This window comes from Elgaria multicarinata, chromosome 18 (genome assembly GCF_023053635.1).
Source record: "Elgaria multicarinata webbii isolate HBS135686 ecotype San Diego chromosome 18, rElgMul1.1.pri, whole genome shotgun sequence".
Taxonomy (NCBI): domain Eukaryota; kingdom Metazoa; phylum Chordata; class Lepidosauria; order Squamata; family Anguidae; genus Elgaria; species Elgaria multicarinata.
This window is the reverse complement of record NC_086188.1, coordinates 18,673,241-18,690,205: the sequence shown is the minus strand read 5'-3', so window position 1 is coordinate 18,690,205 and position 16,965 is coordinate 18,673,241. Positions and strand designations below refer to the sequence as shown.

General features: G+C 49.5%; 1 protein-coding gene across 1 annotated transcript; it reads right to left on the bottom strand.

Annotated features, from left to right (window-relative positions):
• Nucleotides 1–3,019: 3,019 nt before the first annotated feature.
• LOC134410856 (selenoprotein M-like) lies at nucleotides 3,020–11,607 on the bottom strand. Its single transcript, XM_063144366.1, has 6 exons — nucleotides 11,542–11,607; nucleotides 8,859–9,085; nucleotides 7,902–7,929; nucleotides 7,568–7,602; nucleotides 5,289–5,367; nucleotides 3,020–3,488 (listed from the first exon to the last, which is right to left on the bottom strand). The coding sequence occupies exons 1-6, from the start codon at nucleotides 11,605–11,607 to the stop codon at nucleotides 3,291–3,293; spliced, it is 633 nt and encodes a 210-aa protein (XP_063000436.1). The 3' UTR covers nucleotides 3,020–3,290.
• Nucleotides 11,608–16,965: the final 5,358 nt, after the last annotated feature.

Below are 16,965 nucleotides of genomic sequence, written 5' to 3'. Positions count from 1 at the left end.
ATCTTGCTCCCCACCCCCACCCCCGATAGGCACAGAGCACCTGAAGAGCTCCGTGCTGTGTGGGTTCCTGCCTCCTTGAGTTTATTCTCAAGGAGGCAGGAGGAAGCTGGGATGGCCGCCCACACCTCCCACGGTCTCCGGACGATCCCGAGAGAAAAGTCGGGCTAAAAGCCGTCCCAGTTATGGAATGGAGGGATCATCCCTCCCTGTCCCCGGGATCCCCTGTGCCTCATGTGGACGCACAGGGATGATTCCAGGACGATCCCCGGGATAAGGTAGACACGGCAGAAGTACATGCTCGTATGTGAATGATTCACAGCTCAATGGAATCAGTGACCTAGGGAGGTTGTGGGCTCTCCCACACTAGAGGCCTTCAAGAGGCAGCTGGACAACCATCTGTCAGGGATGCTTTAGGGTGGATTCCTGCATGGAGCAGGGGTTGGACTCGATGGCCTTGTAGGCCCCTTCCAACTCTGCTATTCTATGATTCTATGAATGTTGTTGTATGTGAATTATTCACAGCTCACAAACGAACTCCAAATACTGCTCCCTGTCTTGGAAATTAGTGCCCGGTCTTATGTGCCAGGCTTTCCCCACCTGGTGCCCCGTAGAAGTTTTGAATGACAATTCCCATTATCCCTGAACACTGGCCATGCTGGCTGGGAACGATGGGAGTTGAAGTCCAATACATCCAGAAGGCACCAGGTTCGAGAAGGCTATCGCATACGGTGGCCCTCAGCTCTCTGTCTCTCGCTCTGAAAATGGCCTGTACAAACGTGCGCACGCAACCCACACCTGCTCCTGGGTGAGAAGCTCACTGCTCTGGTGGCTGGCTGTTCTGATCCAATGCGGCTTCTGATGGACCTCAGCAAAATCTCACTCAGTCTCAACGCCCCATATAGATGCAGGGAAATCAGCCTGCATAAACGACCTCAAGCACAGATGCACAATTTAGCCTCCTATTTCCCCCTTCGTGGCAACGGGCTTCCGTCCTACGCTGGGCCTTTGGGCTTAGATGAATAGTGAATTCAGATTCACTATTCTGAATAATGATTTTTATAGGGTAGGGTAGGGGGGCACTGGGCATGAGTTTGTGGAACCAAGGGGGCGGTGACCTGAAAAAGTTTGGGAACCACTGCAATGTGTTTGTCACATTCCCCCCCCCCGGTCTTGAATCCCCCCCCCCCAATACATACTGTATAAAAAACTTGGGACTCAATAATACTCCAATGCACTTTCATAGTCCATGAAAGCTTATGCCAAAATAAATGTGTTCGTCTTTAAGGTGTTAGAAGACTTTGCTTTTTGGTGCAATAAACTAATATGGCTACTACCTAGAACTTATTCAGATATATAGCCCATCTTAGCCCAAGGGCTATTGGGGCAGGTAGCAAAGAGCTCCACCCCCTCCTTCCTGCGGAACAGAATGACAAAAGAAGCAGCTTTAGACCAGATCAAAGGTTGCTCATCTGGCCCAGTATTGCCTACTCTGGATGGCAGCAGCCCCCAGGGTTTTGGCGGGGGCGGGCGGGCGGGCTTCCCTATCCTTTAAACTGGAGCTGCTATGGATTAAACCTGCTTGCAAAGATGTTGCGTTCATTTTGCTCAGGTTTCTTAACTTCATCCTGAGTTCTGCAGCCTGGACGGATCAGGAATTCGTCAACCAGCTCAGAGCCTAATTTTGAGAAGGTTGCAAGGAAAGGAATTCCGTTACGGACAAGGAATAATAACCCCTTTCTGGTTATTACGAGGGCATCCTGGGCAGATTTCGTTAGAAGTCACGACAGGGTACATGTTGGACTAACGCCAATTAGGGCTTTGTAGATGGTAACCAGCACCTGGAATTATACCTGGAAGAGAACGGGATAGTGCCATCCCCCCTCCCCCTAGATGTGTTGAACTGCAAGCCCCATCATTCCCAGCCAATAGAAGCATTGGCCATGCTGGTGGGGAAAGATGGGCATTGCAGCATCCCAACACACCTGGAGGGCACCAGGTTGGGGAAGGCTGCTCTACAGCAAGGCCCAACAACTCACGATCTTAAGCACCCGAACTGTAGAAAGGTAACAGCAGACAATGGATAAAGGCAATTTTACTGTTTAATGCACAGTTGATGAGGATTTGGGGACCTGAACATGTTTCCCAGCATGCCGCGCTCCCCAAGCCTGATGGGACGTTACCTATCCACCCTCGGCACCGAGAGCTTTCAGCAGAGGGCTTCATCCTGTCCCATGCAGGCGGGGTGCTGCTGCAGGGAAAATACGACGGCTTGTTCTGGGCACAGGGCATGAGCGGCGGCTGGAGAAAGCCAGAGTGCTAGCCGGAAGGCCTCTGCTAATGAGCGGTGAGCTACTGAAGCTCAGTAAACCGGCCGGCCGGCCAGCCACAGAGTAATCCCTGGACAGAAGTGGGGCTGGGACATGGCTTTGCCCCACAAGAAGTGCTTACCATGAGCCAGAACACAGGTGCAGCTTCTTCCAGACTTTTTGTTATGCCTATTCCCTCGAAAACCTGCCTTGTGTTGGGGCTGCGTGGAGTCCCCTTAAAAAATAAGTAAAATCCAGCTCCTGGAACGGTAAAAATTGGATTCTGGAATCTGTATAAATAATGCCAATGTACCTGATTTCTCTGATTTTGCCTATCTTACTGGTTCTGTTATCTTGCATAACCTTTTTCTGGTGGTAGTTTGGGGGCTGAAGAGCTAAAGTGTTCCACGTGAACCACTGCAAACCTCCTGGCCTCTGGAGACTTCTAGCATGCATCGTCTGGGTGCTTTGAACTATGCCTGTTCGTCAGTGAGGGACAGAAAACCATTTTTTTTTTTAAAAAAAGGAGGCAGGTTCTGTAGATCCTGCCATGCGCGCGTTCATCTGTCCACACTCGGCACCAAGAGCTTTCAGACCTGCTGCGGCATTTGCAGGGCTGTGTGTTTGCTCCTGGAGAGCAGAGTAGCCGAAGAATGTGGCAGAGACTAAAGAATCCACCGCTTTTGTTTTTAAAGCAAGTTTCTGTCCCTCGTTGTTGTGAAGAGATACTTGGAAGCAGCTCGATCAGGATGGACAATTCCAGATGTTTTTGGCCTAGAACTTCCATGATCCCTCATCCTTGGTTATACTGGCCAGGGCTCATGGGAGTTGTAGGCCAAAACATCTGGAGGCCCACAAGGTGCCCACCCCTGATGGAGAGGATGCCTTGCTGGAAGTCTTAAGAGGCTGCAAGTTCCGAACGCCAGCAGTCTCTCACGCCTTGCCGACACACACAACCCCTGCAGTTTTCAAAGGCACCCAGATTTACAGTTCGCTGCCCTTCGCCCCTTTCCTCTCTGCCGCCTGTTCTCTCTGGGATTCTTCTGAGGCAGGCAGAGGCTTCGCGGGGGCAAGCTGGAACTCTTCCGGAACAGGTGAATCGCGCGTCTCCTTCCGGTAGAACCCCAACTCTTTCACCAGCCGGTTGATCTCTTCCCGGGACATTTCAGCCAATGGAATTCTCTGCAAAAGAAATGCAGGCGCCGGGGCTCACCACGGATCCTTGGCACGTGGCTACAAACTGCGGTGAGCCGGCCTGGCCTGGCCTCAGGGCATGCTAGGTGCTGCGCAGCCAGCTCTGCCTGATACCCGAGCAAGGCTGAAATTTTGGAGATGGACTCCAGAAGAAAAGCCCCTTTTTTCTTCTTAGGAGAAAAAAATCATGTAGCATTCTCCCCCTTTTGGCTATTTATACTGCAACTTTTAGGGTTTAATCCTACGCATGTTTAGACAGGCAAGAGTCCCACCTTTGGATATCTTCCGCATCTTGGATAGCTCATTTAGAGTTCTGAAGGGTTCTGAATGAAACCCGAAGTGGATTCGCAGCCCCACTGACATCGGAGCCACCAGCCTCCACTGGAATTCATTCTAATGTAGGTAAAACATCACTGGCTGCACACAAGAGGAAGGCTTGGGGGAACCTCAATCTTTGCAATCGGACAAAAAAAGGTAAGGAGAAAACCTCCAAGGGGGCAGCCATCCCCCGCCCCACCGGCCACAAATATCCCACTGCGTAGTCCGCATGCCCAGTGGCCACAGCACGGTGAAAGGGGAAGTGAGACAAAGCATTTCTTCACAAGGCTTTTATTGCATGTTCATGATTCGTCACTCATGGAAGTTTGCCGGTCCTTTACACGACATCATCAACTTCCAAAGTATGACCTGCACTTTCTGACTTTCTCCTGCTTTCAAAAGATCAGCATTAACTGATAAGGGACGTTAATCCAATATATCGGCAGTGTGTAATAACGGTGTTGTGTAGGGTGACCATATGAAAAGGAGGACAGGGCTCCTGTATCTTTAACACTTGTATTGAAAAGGGAATTTCAGCAGGTGTGATTTGTATATATGGAAGACCTGGTGAAATTTCCTCTTCATCACAGCAGTTAAAGCTGCAGGAGCTATACTCAAGTGACCAGACTTAAAAGAGGCCAGGGCATCTGCAGCTTTAACTGTTGTGATGAAGAAGAAATATCACCAGGTTCCCCACATATACAAATGACACCTGTTGAAATTTCCTTTTCAATACAACTGTTAAAGATACAGGATCCCCGTCCTCCTTTTCATATGGTCACCCTAGTGTTGTGCTATAATCACAGCACCATCTAGTGACTGTAAAATGAAACCTATGGAACTGAATTGAGAAAGGAAGTCCTCTATTCAAAGCACATGTCTGCCCAAGTAATTGAGCCGATTGTAATCCTGCAAAGAACCTGGAAGCAGAAAGCCACGGTAAGGAGGCAGGATTTCAGCGTCATGTCATGTACTCCAAAGAAAAGAAGGGTAAGAAATAGAACAGAACATCTTGAAGGCTCTCCCATACTAGAGGCATTCAAGAGGCAGCAGGGATGCTTTAGGGTGGATTCCTGCACTGAGCAGGGGGTTGGACGCGATGGCCTTAGGCCCCTTCCAACTCTATTATTCTATGATTCTATGAAGGGGAGTGCAACATTTTGTGCCAGGTCCCACTTGTTTGCTTAACGCCATTCACACAGTTTCTACTGGCAGTTTCTAATGGTGTCAAGCGTTGCGTGGCATGGCCGTAAAATGGGTTACAGTGGATGCACGCAGTGGAGACTGGTGGCTCCGATGTCAGTGGGGCAGTGAATCCGCTCTGGGTTTCAGTCAGAACTCTAAGGAGCTATCCTTAGCCACCTTTAGAGTACTGCCTGATTTGGATTGAAACCCAAGTGGATTCACTGCCCCACTGACCTCAGAGTCACCAGCCTCCACTGCCTGCAAGAGTTCAGCATTCTGTCTTACCTGCAACTCTTCATACTTAAAGTTGAGCAGCACCAGTTCGGGATCCGCTCCAGCCAGGTGTTTCAGGACAAGGTTGTGGCTGGAAGAGATTGTCAAGGAACCTGACAGGCTGGCGTTATGGGAGGGGTGGCAACAGCGCTGCCGTTTTCTTCTTCTTCCTATGCCAGCCGGGAAGTTGAACAAATCAGTACTTCGGCCTCGGGCAGACTTCCCCAATCCCAATGCCCACCCAATGTGTTGGACTACAACTCCTATTATCCCCAGCCAGCACAGCCAATTGGGGATGGTAGGAGTTGTAGTCCAACACAACAGGAGCACCGCCAGGTTGGGGGAGGTTGGCTCAAAGGTACTGCAGGATCTGTCGGCTTTAGGTTCCTAGGGCAGAGACGGAGAATTGCAGGATGTTCCTTTTAAAAGGCTGTTTTGCATTTTGGACCACCATGCTGGAGTCAATACACGCCCCGCCCCCCATTCCCACCCCTCTGCCCCTGTTGTTAGCACGGAGTCACGGATGCCCCAGACAGCCCCATGCCAACAACTGGTGCAGAGCTAGAAAGTATTTATGGAATAAAAGTCCTAGGTCGAAAGCAGCTTCCTTTTGTATCACGGACCGTTTTCTCACGGCACAAGGCAGGAGACGCCACCCTTCCTTCGCATCTAAACAGGGCCCTGCTGGATCAGGCTGAGGGTCCACCCCGTTTCCCATAGAGGCCGGCTAGAGGCCGCCCTGTCCTGCTTGGGGACTCTTCAGGGGCAAGAACCCGACTCCCAGGGCCGTCCCCCAATAACCGTCTATTTGGAAACATACGTCTTCTGAGCCTCGTGGCGGCGTATTGCCGTCTTCCCAGCAGTAGCCACTGGCTGCCTTCTCCTCCACGCATTTGTCTAATTCCCTTTTAAAGCCATCCAAATTGCCGGCCGTTACTACAGCTTGTGGTAGCGAGTTCCGCAAGTTATCTATGCCCTTGCAAAGTAGGTACTTTGCCCTAAACATGCCAATCAAGTTCATTGAGTGACTCTGAAGTTTTAGCATCCTTGCAAGATGGGAAGCCACTTCGCTTTCTCTACTACGCCACGCATGATCTTATCGAGCTTTTGTGCCCCCTTGCCTTTCCCCCTGTCGGGACACGTATCCAAAACGAGGTTCTGCGCTTACATTAAAAGACAGAAAACCATTAGGTTTCAGAGTGAACGTTTCCATTTACTGAATGCACCCCTTGCCGGCTGCTGGCTGCTTCAGGCAGGCATGCTGCATCCACTAGCCGCAAGGTGGGCCCAATCCCTACTAAGGGAGGCAGTTCTCCATTCTTTACCGGCACGTAGCCATGCCTCTGGGGCCAGTAAAACCACGTGACACCGACCCCACGCCCATGAAAGGCCTTGTCTGCTTCAAAAGGGGGAAGGTTGGATTGCTGTCGTTTAGTTCTTCTTGTTTAGCTTCTATACATTTTCTGGCTGTCTGATTTGCACCGATAGGTAGACACGGCAGAAGTACATGCTCGTATGTGAATGATTCACAGCTCAATGGAATCCATGACCTAGGGAGGTTGTGGGCTCTCCCACACTAGAGGCCTTCAAGAGGCAGCTGGACAACCATCTGTCAGGGATGCTTTAGGGTGGATTCCTGCATGGAGCAGGGGTTGGACTCGATGGCCTTGTAGGCCCCTTCCAACTCTGCTATTCTATGATTCTATGAATGTTGTTGTATGTGAATTATTCACAGCTCACAAACGAACTCCAAATACTGCTCCCTGTCTTGGAAATTAGTGCCCGGTCTTATGTGCCAGGCTTTCCCCACCTGGTGCCCCGTAGAAGTTTTGAATGACAATTCCCATTATCCCTGAACACTGGCCATGCTGGCTGGGAACGATGGGAGTTGAAGTCCAATACATCCAGAAGGCACCAGGTTCGAGAAGGCTATTGTATACGGTGGCCCTCAGCTCTCTGTCTCTCGCTCTGAAAACGTCCTGTACAAACGTGCGCACGCAACCCACACCTGCTCCTGGGTGAGAAGCTCACTGCTCTGGTGGCTGGCTGTTCTGATCCAATGCGGCTTCTGATAGACCTCAGCAAAATCTCACTCAGTCTCAACGCCCCATATAGATGCAGGGAAATCAGCCTGCATAAACGACCTCAAGCACAGATGCACAATTTAGCCTCCTATTTCCCCCTTCGTGGCAACGGGCTTCCGTCCTACGCTGGGCCTTTGGGCTTAGATGAAGTGTCCCCTTCTGCCCACCTGCCTCGCTCAGAGCCTGCATGAATGACCAGAAGGATACTGCAGAGGGAGATCTTCTGTGATAAAGGCCTTCACCTGGAAGAACAGGAGTAAAGGGCAAAGATTACAGGTGGTGGGCACTGTTTATTTCTTGCACGATGACAACACCAACGATGCAAATGCAGTTATAGAGAGTTTTCTGCCCAAAGGACTTTATGGTCCAACGGTGCAATCCTGTACATGTCTATTTATTTATTTAAAACATTTATATCCAGCCTTATATCACTAAGATCTCAGTACAATTAAACAATAAATATGCACAGTTAAAAACAAATTAAACCATGATCCAAGTTAAAACAATATATAATTTAAAAGTCAATGAAGGTGCTCCTTACCTTCTCGCATTCAGAAGACCATTGGCTCCTAGGGGGAAAAGCAGAGAAAAGGGGGCATCAGTGGCAGAGCACTGGAATTTCTCTGTGCCCCACCGTCCCACCTCCCTCAAGGAGGGGTGCAGCCCTGCCTGTGAAGGGCGGAGGGCTGAGAGAGGCCAAACCTTTACTTACCGGGACGATGGGGGCAGCAAAGGCAGGGAGAGGAAAGGAGGGGGCTGGACTCGTGTCCATCGGTTCCTAGGATGACAAGGAGAGAAATGTACAGTTAATGACAGGGACCCAGACGATCCCTGTACCCCCCACAGCCCCACATGGCCTACGGAGCTCCAGCCCTGCCTGTCGAGGCAGAGCTGAGCCAGGTTGAATTCTTCCTTACCTGAGGGGGGGAAGATGAAAGGACAAAGGTGGCGGGGCGGATCAGGGAAGGTCGGAGGGAGGGTGCAGGGGAGGTATCCATGGGGACCTAGGACGAAAAAGAAAAATGCAATTAATAGGAGGGCAGCAGGTGACCTCTGCAGCCCTCAATCCCGCACCCCTTAAGGCCCTGCCTGTCCAGGAAGAGCGGAGGCAGGGTCAACATTTCCTTACCTGAGGGGGGGAAGACCAGGGAGGGAAGAAGGTGGCGGGTAGGATGAGGGAAGGACGGAGGGAGGGTGGGGGAGTCGTATCCATTGGCTCCTAGGACGAGAAAGGGAAAGGTGTGACATTAATTGGAGGGCCCCAGCCGTCCCCTGCACCCACCCTCCCGCCTGCCTTAGGGAGGGGGGCAGCCTTTGGCCTGGAGGGCCTCAGCAAGGGGCACTCTTAGCAAGGGGGCGTCCTCCCCCTTGGCCCTACCTTCCTCCCATTCCCCTCAGCCCTCCAAACCCAGGGACCACCACTCCAGTCCCTGATCTCCCCCCTCTCCTCGCTCTGGCCTCCTCCCTCCACCCTCACTGGGCATGGGCCCTTCCTTACCGGCCAAGATTGCCGTCGCCTCGCCATCGTTGCCTGCTATGAAGGTGGGGATTCCGCGCCAGGCCAACGGTCTCCTGCAGCGTCTTTTGGAACTCTCCGTCATCATGGAAGCTAGAAGGCGGCCATTGTGACAGTGCCATGGGCCAGGCCCAACTGAGCTGGCGAACTGGGACCTCGAAGGCCAGCACCTGTGAACTGGCCTTCAGGACTCGAGCAGGGAGGGTCTCCTGGGATAGGGAGGAGAGTCTCCGGGTTTGAAAGAGGTGGATGAATCCACCGGATTTCACATTGGAAAAGGAGCTGAGATGGAGGAGAATTTGGTGGAAGTTTGCAAATCACTCGAAAATGCCCTGTTCCAGCCCCTGAAGCCAAGCATGAATGGGAGCGCGTGTTCTCCGAAAATGCCAGCAAAGTCCCGAACTTGTGTTTGGGAAACGTGCACTTGAAGAAAGGCACTCTGTTTTTAATGCCCTCTCTTGAAGACTCCCATTTTCATGGTATAAACAATGAAGGAAAAATGCACCCTTTTGAGAAATGCACCCAGAAATGCACTTTCCCCATTTGAAGAAACCCAGAGAAAGAAAAGGCCCAAGTCAGAAGAGGGGCACGCGGAACCCAGCTCTGAAGTGACGTCTGGAGAATGTCGGTGACTCCCAAGATCTCTGGTGCTCCATCCCTAAAAGGCCGCGGTGATTCATCCCGACACGTTGTGGCGACAACTCGGAGTTCTCGTCCGTTGTGGACCTGGAGGGCTGGGCAGGCTGTACGTTGCATGGTTTCAGCATCTGGCTCTTTTCAGAGTTTAATCAGGTGTTTGTGAATAAAGAAATTCACAGAACAAACAGATGTATGCACATTTACTCTGCATGATTTAAAATGCTGCAGAGTCTAAGGCCATAGCTAGACCTAAGGTTTATCCCTGGATTGTCCTGGGGTCAAACCTGTTCACTAAGTTGACACCCAGGAGATCCAGTGCTCAGGCAGGGGCGAACCCTGGATGATCCCAGGATAAACCTTAGGTCTAGCTGTGGCCTATGTCTCCTTGGGGCAGAAGTTCATGGAGAATGCTCTTTGCACCTGGAGGCCAGAGCACACCTGTGCCTGCAGCCCCAGCACAGCTTGAATCTTTTCCTTGCAAAGGGGGAACCTGTGGAATTGCTGTGGGGCAGGCTGTGCTGGGACAGGGCTGGGAAACAGAGCAAGAGAATTCCCTTGTTAGTTCAGAGCAGTGGAGGTGAAGATGGTCAGAGGGAGGGAGGGATTTGTGTGCCCCCAATTCCTTCTCTTCCGAGAGCATCCTTGGGGCTCAGATCTGCTCGGAGCAAGTCATCCAGTGCCTGGAAGAACGTGCCCCCATTTCTAGGCATGTGTGTTTAGCGGTTTTATTTGTTTCTCAAAGGCAGGCAGTCTGCACATGCACATTCACCCACTGAATTCCTCCAGGTTGGGGCTGACAAGGTGTGATGGCATGGGATGCTGCGACCTTGATGAAGCTAAGTGGGTCTAGGCCTGGTCAGTTTCTGGAAGGGTGACTACCAGGGAACCCCATGTACATTGATTCCTGCATTGAGCAGGGGGTTGGACTCGATGGCCTTGTAGGGCCCTTCCAACTCTATGATTCTATGTCCTCCGCAAGAGATCCTGGGACGCGGCTCTCCAAATGGGTGGGCAAATCTCCTGGGCCGTTCTCCCAATCTGGGTGACCTTGCCCTTTTCTAACATCGTAAGAAGAGCCCTGTTGAATCAGACCAAGGGTCCATCTAGTCCAGCACTCCCTTCACACCTTGGCAAACCAGCCACCGGCCAAGGATGAACAAGCAGGACAGGGTGCAACAGCACCCTCCCAGGAACTGGTGTATACTGGCTTCCTGCCTCGGATATTGGAGGTGGCACATTGCTGTCAGGACTAGCAGCCATGGATAGCCTTCCCCTCCAGCAATTGACCCCCCCAAAAAACCTTTAATGCCATCCAAGCTGGTAGCCATCACTATATCTTGTGGTAGTGAGTTCCAGAGTTTAACTATGCACTGTTCTTTTTCTGAATTTATTCCTGCAGATCTCGAACCCCTGGTGGCGGATGGCTTGAGGGTCCCTCTCAGGGTGGAAGTGAGATTATGGTGGTGGACAAAGGAGCTCTGGTTCTCATGTGCTTTTGCTGTTCCTTCCGCAAGGAAGCATCCGTGCGCACTGGGCATGGGAGACGGACAGGCACAGCCCCGCCAGCGGGAACCCAGCCGGCCCAAGCGCCAGTACAATCAGGCCTCTGGATCCCAAGCATCGTAGGTCCATCAGGTGCTGCCACAGAAAGGCTAGTGGTCGCGCTGGGAAGTAGTTAGGGTGACACTATGGAAAGGAGGACCGGGCTCCTGTATCTTTAACAGTTGTATTGAAAAGGGGATTTCAGCAGGTGTCCAGAATCAGCTGCATCTCTGTCCTATTCCAAGGCTTTGAAAGCTCAGCGTGAGTCAGTGCATTTCTCACTAAGGGCAGTTAGTGGCCCCACCCCCGCCATGCTCAGTGTATCCTTGGACACTTTAGAGAAGGCCGCGCGGGGGCACGGAGAGGAAGGAAGACGGGCTTCAGTGGGGTGTGTGAATGACCCTGGGCTAATCTCCCCCTGCAGCCCTCTCAGTATGGAAGAGGGATGCTCCTGAAGGTTCCCGCCTCCACGGCCGCCACTCACGGGGCACACGCCACTGTTGGTTACTGCAAGTACAGGAGCGTTGTTGCGTGAGCACGTGTGCGACATTAGGCCACCCCCACATGTGTAGGGGTAGGAGTGGGCGGGGCTAGGCAGGTGACGTTTAGATGTGCTCTCCTCAGCATTGCGCACTGCCGCGTCACAGCTGGCTACGGGGCAAATGCCTATGTTTTTAATGACTCAGGAGCCATGCGCACGAGCGCAGACACGCAGCAACACATGGGCGCCTCTACCTGTGCTGTGTTTCTGGGAAGGAACATGCGCTCCAGCGCAGAGCTATGCTTGTATTCAAAAAACCAGAAGAAAGACACTCGGTGGTGAAACACACCGATACCCATCCCAAATATGTCGTGGAAATAGGGGAAGGGACACAACAAAAGCCATCAGGGATGTTCCGGTGTTTCATAGAATCATAGAACAGCAGAGTTGGAAGGGGCCTTCAAGGCCATGGAATCCAACCCCCTGCGCAGTGCAGGAATCCTCCTTGAAGCATCCCTGACAAGCTGCCTCTTGAAGGGCCTCCAGTGTGGGAGAGCCCACGACCTCCTGAGGTCATTGGTTGCATTGCTGGTCGGGCTTCGCTTTCCTGTTTTTGACACCCTTTGCTTCTTTCCGAGGCGCGTCTGCAGGGAGTGCGCGGTGTCCTGTTTTTCTTCCTTGTTCCCTTGATTTTCAGCAGGAGCAAATTCCCCTGTGCTCCCCTCAGAAATGGCACGGCATCCCCTTGATGTCAGGAGAGTCCTGAAGGTTTATAGAGGCAGAGCCACACCTCTTTGTCAGACAAATGCCCTGTTGGGGGTCATTCCGTCCTGCGGCTTTGAGACAGAAGGTTTCCAATGCCGCTCGGAGGAGACGGCTAAAGGCTTGTCTTTGCCTAGTCTACGCCTGCCTTGAGTGCTCTTAAGCCACCAATGTCTTTGCCCATCCCACAAGAGCAGCCAATGACCTCAGCAGCTTTCCCCCCTTGATCTTCCGCTGCCTGAGATTCGTAGCGCAGCTCCCTGTTCAAACCGTAGCACCGGAGCTGGGCAGACGGGGGCAGAGTTGGCAGGGGGGCTGTGATTTGGAGGGGGGCTACTCCGAGTCCCCCTGGGCAAAGTGGCTTGATTTTTCTGTTGCCGATGATGAATTTGCCCAAAGAAAAGCACGTAAAGCATTTCTGAGTGTGAAGAAGTCGTGGCTTATATACCTCTTGCATAAAAGCGCTTCCGTTAGCTTTTTCATAAATCATTCTAGGTCATACGTGTTGAGAACTGATAAAAAAAGTACTTAATGAGCAGTTTGACATGGGGCCTACATTTCCCGTCTGTCCCGGGCCTACGGCCAGCTTTGCCCAGCCCGGCGTAGCACCTTTGCTAAACATTGCGAGCTCGGCTTCTGTGCCTCTGCGGTGGCGGCCTGTGGATGGCATGTCTTCCCAGCCATGAAGCAGCTACTACTCTTTTGGATCCTGCCCTAAAGGGTCAAGCTTTGGTATGTCCAACCTGATGTACTGTTTTCACGCACAAGAGAAAAGACTGTTGGTCACTTACCAAAAAGGGATATCTTTGAGTATGCGAAACAGTACATCAGGGCCACACCCTAACCTCAGATTTAATATTTCCACTTCTTTCTCCATTAGTCCAACTTCACCTGATGCACCGTATCCAGTTCTGGGCACTATAATTTAAGAAGGATGTGTTAGCAGAAGTCTCTCCATTTTTAACAGGAAACTGTAAAGTAGCCATCATATTGCAGGCAAAATGTCAGAATGTCATGTATGCGAAAATATCTCCTTGTGTGCATCCTTGCATCTGTCTTATCTAATATAAACAAGAGCTCCGGCTCCAGTCCTCCTGTGTCAAAGTTAACTTTTTGTAACTTACTGTAAGGCCAAAGGTATTGTTTATAGAACAGAGAGAATTGTTTAGCATAATTAGCTATGCCCCAGTGTTATGTTCTGATTGGTTTATGCTGCTACTGGGCCCTGCCCCTTGCAGGCTTCAAATGCTGTGCTGAATTCCCAATGTCTTTGTCTGATTGCTCCCTTTGAAGAGACCAGACCTTGATTACTAATCAATAAAGCGCTTTCGAACCCTCTGTCGCTGGAATGGGGGAGTCTTGCTTAGGGGCTGTTTGGATTTCGTCCCTGGGTGAAAGAACCTTGATCTAACAAATGGCGCCTGACTCGGATGTAACCCAGAGTCGGATCTGTGCCTGCCAGTGGAACGAAGGCCTAGATTGAGGGAGCGATCGCCAAGAGATTTCTCTTGCCTCTAGTAGGTTGAATTGTGCACTGTGCAGACATGGAGACCGAATTGACGGGACCATTCGAGTCAAGGTTACAAAACCGACTCCACCCCGACAGATGGAAGGGAACAGGCAACAACAAATTGCAATCAGACGTGATAAGAAAGGGCGAAGACGGGAGATGGCTATTTGGTGAGTAAAAAGCCCCCCATGGACCCTGACAGGGAAATGAGGGAGTGGGTGATAACTCTGTAGACCTCAGAAATAGGAAGCTTATAATCTGTATTGGAAAAGAGTCCCCAAGCCCATTGGTTGTTGTCTTTGGGAAAGCTTTCATTGAAACTGAAATTGAAACTGAAACGGTGTATGAATGAGTTTAAAAAAATGTTTTGTGAACGTGTTTTTATGTTAGATTGCCCCCTTGTGGATCTTTTGATCCAAAGTTAATTTCAGCTGTGTCATTGGAATCAATTTGCAAACATAGAAATGTAGTTAAGAAATGTACCTCTCAAAGGATCCTTGAGTGTTGGAATGTGAATTACAGAAAAGTTAATGTTTGTGTTAAAAGTAGAAGAAAAAGAATGGTCAGTTTGTGTTTCCACCCGGCCCAAGTGAAAGAAATTTGAAGCTTTTGTTTCCCTCCTACGGATCCCCTTTTGCAGAAGTTTGCTTCTTCTTCTGTGCTTAGCAGCTAGAGATAAGCAGAAAGAATGTTTTGTTTTCAGTGAAAGTAGTACTTTGTGTATTTTGTCTTTCATAAACCTCAGATAATTAGAAAATGTAGAACCCCACTTTCACGGAAGAAATGTCTTCCATAGCTTTGAAGATTCACTGCCTGAGTTAAAACTCAAGTCCTTGCAAGCACAAATAGTGCAGACGTTTTGTCAACCGTTTTGCCAAGAGGAGAGAAAGATCAGAGGAAAATGTGTAAAGTGGAGAGGAAAAAAAAAAAAGAGAGAGAGAGAGAGAGAGAGAGAGAAAGATGTGCTAATGTAGAACGAAAATGAGACTGAGAAAGTTGGTTTGAAAGACTTTTAGAAATGTTGTTTTGAAAAAGATGTGGTAAAGTGTAAAGTATTTGAAGAGAAGAGGTGAAACAGGAAAGTGTTTGAAGGTTAGTGTACGTGGCATGGTTTTTGACCAGAAGGAAAAAGGGGGGTGAAGCCCTGCCTTGAAAAAGTTAGTGAATGGACAATCTTGCGCCCTCTGCTGACGAAAATTGGAAATCCTGAATTGCTGTATTTTTGTGTGTGTTTTGAATATTATGTTCTGAAAATTGCCCAGTGGCTCTTTTGGGCAAGGATATTCTTATTGCAGGCCCAAATTTCCTTTGGCCTAATAGAACATTTGAAATGCTTTGAGCCCTGAGCCTGAGCCTGAGCACTAAATGCAACTACAACAGAAGCCTAAAAGTACCCCTGTGTCCCTGCGTCAGTATCCTTTGAAATTAGAAGCCAGAAGAAGAATACAGCTATTTATTGCTTTTTAAAAATGGACTTGTGAAATAATTCAAGCAATTAAAAACTCCAGCTTGCATTACTGTGTTTGCACAACCAGCCTCAGGTGTGCTGTGCCAAAAAGTGGCACAGACCAGTGGAGTACAGTGGAAGAAGCCGACACCTGAACCCCATCTGCCAGTCCAGATATGAGATCAACCTCCTCATGGACCCAAGGCTCGCCTTATTGAAACCTGCCACGTTGATACCTGAACTACAAAGAAAAGAAGACGTTCCAGAGCATGAATGCCTTGAAGTCTTGCAATTTGGCACCAAACCTCGCCCAGACCTATATGATGACCTCGAGTTGTTTACTGATGGATCCAGCTACAATTGTACAACAAGCAGCTGAACTCGTAGTATGCACAGAAGCCCTGATGCTTGTTTCAAGCAAGACTATATTTACCGATTCAAAATATCACATGGACAGATTTGGAAAGAAAGAAGATTTGTGACTGCCAGTGACCCATGGAGATCTGTTAGAAGCCCTGATGTTGCCAAAAGAATTGGCTAATTTGTCTACAAACAAGCTGCCATGATTGGAGCTAGCCCATTTCTCAGTATTTGAATCCACCTTATGAAAAAGAAGACTTGGAATTAGCACAAGAACTCAAAGCTTTCAAGAACCCAGAAAGATGATTTGTTACCCCTGATGTGCCAAGAATCATAATGACCTCCCTGTTTAAAGACCAGGTGTTTAAAGACCTCACAAGACGGACATTGATTAGCCTCTTCAATGACTGAAAGACTTTTTGAGAACCATGATCAGCCAAGGAATATAAATAAATGCTCAGTGAATTGTTTTACTGGTCTCATTTGTAAATGCATCAAAAGAAAAGCCCCTGCAGACATGGACTTGTTGTCCTTTTTTAAGGAATCCAGATTGACTTTGTTGAAATGTAAAAGTTTTTTTGAATACCTACTTGTTTTTGTTGACTAACTGACTGGTTAAGAAGAAGTTTTTTTCTTGCCTGAAACCATAGAATCAGATCTAGAAAGCTATTTTACTTCTTAGGTAGTGCAGAACATGGCAAAAGCCCTCTAAATAAACTGGCGCCTCCATACCTATGGAGACTCCAGTCGGGTAGGCAGGTAGAGTGAATAGGACCCTGAAAAGAGACCCTAGCAAAAATTAAATTAGACATTTCCTTGAAATGGGTGGATGTATTTCCAATTGCATTGTCAAAAGTCAGAAAAAGTCTTAAATTGTTTCATTTTGAACTAATGTTTGGCTTTTCCCCTCAGGTTTTAGTGGGGGAACAAGACAAATAAATAAATGGGAATTGGGGAGTGTTTTATTCCAAGAATATGTAACTGCCCTGCAGTTTTCTTTTTCAGCTCCAGCGTTACGCTGTACCTTTCCAGAGATTGTCATTAGAAGAACCCTATCCACCTGTTCCAGACTGCCTGCTCAAAAGTAGAACCCTAGAAGTGAAAAAGGCCTTACTGCTTTGTACTTGTAAGCGAAATTATTAGAAACAGATAAATGGACACATTGTTCTAAAATAAAGCCTCCCCTGGCCCCGCGTGCCAGAAGGACACAGGCAAAGCAACGGCCATCTGCCTTCTGGTGCACCGGAAGCCGCCTGAAGCACAGGCGAAGAAACCAGCACGGATCAACCTAAGTACTCAGCCCAACATTTAAGGGACACTGAAGTTAAATTTGATAAGTAAAACTAAT

Bases quoted from the DNA above. Each gene is read 5' to 3' on its own strand.
- LOC134410856 (XM_063144366.1), bottom strand. From the start codon at position 11,607: ATGTCGCACACGTGCTCACGCAACAACGCTCCTGTACTTGCAGTAACC. The intron at 7,930-8,858 runs GTAAGGAAGGGC...TTTTCCCCCTAG, and splicing joins GGCGACGGCAATCTTGGCCG to GAGCCAATGGTCTTCTGAAT. The intron at 5,368-7,567 runs GTATCCTTCTGG...AATCTCTTCCAG, and splicing joins ACAGAAGATCTCCCTCTGCA to CCACAACCTTGTCCTGAAAC.